At 43.1% G+C, this 5,000-nt stretch overlaps 1 protein-coding gene across 3 annotated transcripts in view; it reads left to right on the forward strand.

The window, feature by feature from the left end:
- elk3 (ETS transcription factor ELK3) overlaps positions 1–5,000 on the forward strand; it is a 24,993-nt gene that overhangs the window by 9,807 nt on the left and 10,186 nt on the right. For 2 of the 3 annotated variants that reach the window (XR_012989304.1, XM_076297030.1), the window contains exon 1: positions 3,861–4,088. Coding sequence is in view for 2 of the 3 variants with exons in the window: in XM_076297030.1 (XP_076153145.1) it covers positions 3,861–4,088 (228 nt within the window). In the remaining variant the exon portion in view is untranslated. Of the gene's footprint in view, positions 1–3,860; positions 4,089–5,000 lie in introns of those variants that run through there. The other variant, XM_076297031.1, reaches the window with a different exon arrangement.

Consider the following 5,000-nt stretch of genomic DNA (forward strand, 5'->3'; position numbering starts at 1 on the left):
CACACACGCACGCATGCACACACGCACGCACACGCACGCATACACACACACACACATCACATGCAAGATCCTCACATTTACACCATCAGGTGTATAGGGGAAGAAAATCAGTTCAGCTTTGGGAAGAGATATTTTACAGAGTATGATTTACATCCAAACCAATCACATGTCAGGGAACTGATTCCCTGTCCACTGTGAGATCTGAATTGTTTTATCTAATGTGTAACACCACTAACTTATGTTTCTGATTGGGTTCAACTACTTCAGTCATGAAGTAACTTGATTGAAATCTATATATAACCCAGAAAGCTATGTGTTAAAGACTTGCAACATAATTGTGATTAAATCAGTCTTTCCCATTCCTAGTGTCAACTGTCAGAATCTCTCTTGTGCTTTCTAAAACACACACACACACACACACACACACACACACACACACACACACACACACACACACACACACACACACACACACACACACACACAGAGAGAGAGATGGGCTGCTGTGATAGTAGTCATGGGACGTGTTTACAGCACATCCCATAGATATAGGTCAGAGGCATTGAATACTGACCATATAATTATAGCTTGATTGCCAGGATAACAGCTCTCCATGTTTTTGAGACTTTTGTACTTCCTTCTGTTTGTCCACCATCAGTCAGTGCATACTGTCACTCCAGAAAAGGAAAGTGGAGGAACAAATAGATGTGGTGAGAGAGAGAGAGAGAGAGAGAGAGAGAGAGAGAGATAGAGAGAGAGAGTGGGTGATAGAAAGAGTGAGAGGGAGAGAGAGAAAGATAAAGAGAGAGCACTATCTCACTTTCCCTCCATTCTAGAGTAGAGAGATGTGTGCGAGGTCTCAGCTTCTTATATCTACGCATTGGGCAAATGGCCAAACTTTTCAGACACACACAAGGGGCAGCCCTGCGGTGTTTGTATTATTGGCCGGTTTCCATCAGAGGAACTGGAACTGGAACTAGTTTTACGGGGTCGGGGTCGTTTGTTTGAGTTTCCTTCCGAGGAACCGTCCCTTAACACAGTGTTCCGGGAACTTCTACGGGGCTGAATCAAGTCCCTGCCTCGGGGTATACAGTAGGAACTTCATCGCGGCGCCCAAAAAAACACTGCTGCAGTGGTACGAGATGTAAACGAGGCGTGAGTGGAAGACGACAAACACATTATTTTTGAAACCCAGCAAGGCAGACTACAGCTAAATTAATTACAGGTTAGGCTATTCGCTTGTTGAGTTGAGGTAGCCTACACTGAATAAACATATTTTCACTAAAAATAGGCTTTAACTAACTAGACTTTTGATGGTATGTTCATTTATCAAGTAATTACAGTACTAATGACACCTACATTATGCAACATTTAATTTGGAACAGCTATTCAAAGGCAGCCGATTGTGTCTACTGACTTCAGTTCACTCCATTTGAAGGTATGTGCGTAAGATAGACTTAACTGTTGTTGATGTTTAAGACCAGCATGGATATTTTTCGCCTCCTAGGTGGATAGACTAGTTTAGGTAGTATGAATGTTTAGGTTACTGTAACTGCACATAAATTATATGATAATAAAGGTTTTAGCAAAGGTGTATCAGTGTGGGGAGAGTATTTGCGCTTGTGTGTGTGTGTGTGTGTGTGTGTGTGTGTGTGTGTGTGTGTGTGTGTGTGTGTGTGTGTGTATGTTTGAATAGTTCTAATAGGTTCGGATTTCCTTACCACAACCGTTTCAGTTAAGAGACGTTAGTAATTAGGCCGGTCTGGCCTGCTCTGCTCTCTCTCTCTTTCTCTCTATCTCTCTATCTCTGTCTGTCTCTCTCTCTCACACACCCACACTATTTAAATCCTTTTGTTTGTTTTTTTTATTTCTATTTTTCTTCTTTCTTTGTCCTCCTCTTGCTTTGCTTCTCACTTAGCTGGGGCATGTATCTACACACACACACACACACACACACACACACACATACACACACACACACACACACACACACACACACACATACACACAAACACACACACACACACACACACCTCAGTCACCTGGAGTCAGACCTGAGAGTGTGGAGAGTGTGTGTGTGTATGTGTGTGTGTGTGTGTGTGTGTGTGTGTGTGTGTGTGTGTGTGTGTGTGTGTGTGCCACTGTAGTGATCGATCGAGGACCAGTGACTGTGATAGAAAGTCTCTTGAGGGATACCCCCCTCCCACACACACACACACACACCAGTAGCTGTCATTAGGCGAAAGTCCCATTGTTGAAGCACCGGCTTGATGTGTCACCTCCCTTGAACTCCTGCAATGAGGAAATTCAGCAGTGAGAGGGAACACACTCACAGACACACACACACACACACACGCACACACAGACACACACACATACACACACACACACACACACACACACACACACACACACATTGACTGATCTGCTGTCAAATATGGTGTGTGTGTGTGCAGTGTTAACTGATCCAGGACCAGTGTCTGTGACAGCAGCAGCAGTGGTGGAGCTCCCATTGGGGCCTCCATGTGGACCCAAACACACACACAGATACACACACACATTTACGTGCACACACACACACACACACATGTACATGTACACATGTACACGCATACACACATGCACACGCACACTCACACGCACAGTCGCACACCGTTATCTGATCCAGGATCTGTGATAGCAGAATACTGCTGTGGCATTGTTCAGTTTGTGGATACATACACAAACACACACACACACACACACACACACACACACACACACACACACACACACTCACTGTTGGGGCCCTGTGTAGGATGCTGCTGTGGCATCGTTCAGTTTGTTTGTTTGTTGTTTACGTGCCTGTTTGTTAATGCGTAACAGAACAGGAAATGCTTGCTGGGTTACGGACAGAACAGAGCGTGGTTGGGGGGGGGGGGGTGTTATGTGCACTGTAGATTCTCTGCTCCTGCTGCTGTGTGTGTGTGTGTGTGTGTGTGTGTGTGTGTGTGTGTGTGTGTGTGTGTGTGTGTGTGTGTGTGTGTGTGTGTGTGTGTGTGTGTGTGTGTGTGGTCTGGTTTGATTGAGTTCTGATTTTGTCCAGGGCAAATTCCGGACTCTATATCTGAAATAATCTGCTATAATCTGAAAGTTACAAATCACTGTGCCAAAACCGTCAACAGTCAGTACCCACCCCCTTACACACACACACACACACACACACACACACACACACACACACACACACACACACACACACACAATTTACAGTAGCCACAGTATTCTTATTAGCTTATTCTTATTCATTCTCTGATTGCCAAAGAAGATTGCCGTTTTGAGGATGATTATACCAGTAGATGGCACCGAGACGGAGGATAATATTAATGATGATCATGACTGTGAAATGAGAGGTTTTATGAATGGTGAAGATCATTTACATGAACGATGAAGATTTTACTCACTGTGTGCCTTTTATGATGATTAAAAACAAAGACAATGATGCTGATGATATAGTGATGATGATGATGATGATGATGATGGTTGTGAAGGTAGTGATGAAGGTAGTGATAGAGATGATCATGATGATGAGGATGAGGATGATGATAACAAGATGATGATGATGACAATGACGGTGATGATGATGATGATGAGGAAGATAATGATGATGATGAGGATGACAATGGTGCTGATGATAAGGGTTATAATGATTCTCATAAATGATGAAGATGATGAGGAAGATAATGATGATGGTGCTGATGATGATTATGATAGTGACAATGATGATGATGGTTGTGAAGGTAGTGATGATGAAGGTGGTAGAGATGATCATTACAATGACAAAGATGAGGATGATGATGACGATGATGATGATGATGATGATGTTTTCTCCTCTGGTAGCCATGGAGAGCGCCATCACCCTGTGGCAGTTCCTGCTGCAGCTGCTGCTGGACCAGAGCCACAAACACCTCATCTGCTGGACGTCTAACGACGGCGAGTTCAAACTGCTCAAGTCCGAGGAGGTGGCCAAGCTCTGGGGGCTCCGCAAGAACAAGACCAACATGAACTACGACAAGCTGAGCCGGGCCCTGCGCTATTACTACGACAAGGTACCGGCGCCGCAACCGCTGCTCTCCACGATCACTACAGACATTTACATTTACATGTATTCATTTAGCAGACACGACTACTACAGGCATTTACATTTACATGTATTCATTTAGCAGACACGAATACTACAGGCATTTACATGTATTCATTTAGCAGACACGAATACTACAGACATTTACATTTACATGTATTCATTTAGCAGACACGACTACTACAGACATTTACATGTATTCATTTAGCAGACACTGTTGTCCAAAGTGACTTACACATGTCAACTATATTACAAGGGCTTACATTATCCCCGGAGCAACTTGGGGTTAAGTGCCTTGCTCAAGGGCACAACAGTGGAAGCCATGAATTGACCCCACGACTTTTCAGGCTACTGCATGCTAGCCCAGCTCCTTATCCACTGTGTTACACTACCACCGCCCTTTTTTAATGGATGTAATCTGTACTGCAGAGTCCTATGTGCTTTTAAAAATCATCAGATAAACTTAATTAATTAATCAACCAATCAATCAATTAACCAACCAAACCAATCAATCAATCAATCAATCAAAACTCTCTAGGATAGAGACACTGAGGACCCTAATCTGAGTGATGAGCAAAGTGCAGTGATGAGCAAAGTCTTAAGTCAAGTAAAATGTATGCAGCAATGCCCACTCCTCTGATAACCAGACATATCCTACTGTATATAAACACACATGGGGCCCTCAATTGAATTGAAGTCTTAAGTCTAAATAAAGTCAATTTAATAACCAGACAAATCAATTTGCTAATTTAACAACAAAGGCAAGACCTTAAGCACAAATATTGATGAGTCTGCTCAATCCTCCCACATGCCACACTATAATAATTAATGCGTAAAAAAACTTAGCTTGTCTTTTTAGGGTCCTTAAAGTCTACATATT

The sequence above is a fragment of the Alosa pseudoharengus genome, unplaced genomic scaffold, assembly GCF_046254945.1.
Source record: "Alosa pseudoharengus isolate Yale_2024_CS ecotype anadromous, Long Island Sound unplaced genomic scaffold, YU_APseudo_1.1 YU_APseudo_1.1_scf_20, whole genome shotgun sequence".
NCBI classification, from domain to species: Eukaryota; Metazoa; Chordata; class Actinopteri; order Clupeiformes; family Clupeidae; genus Alosa; species Alosa pseudoharengus.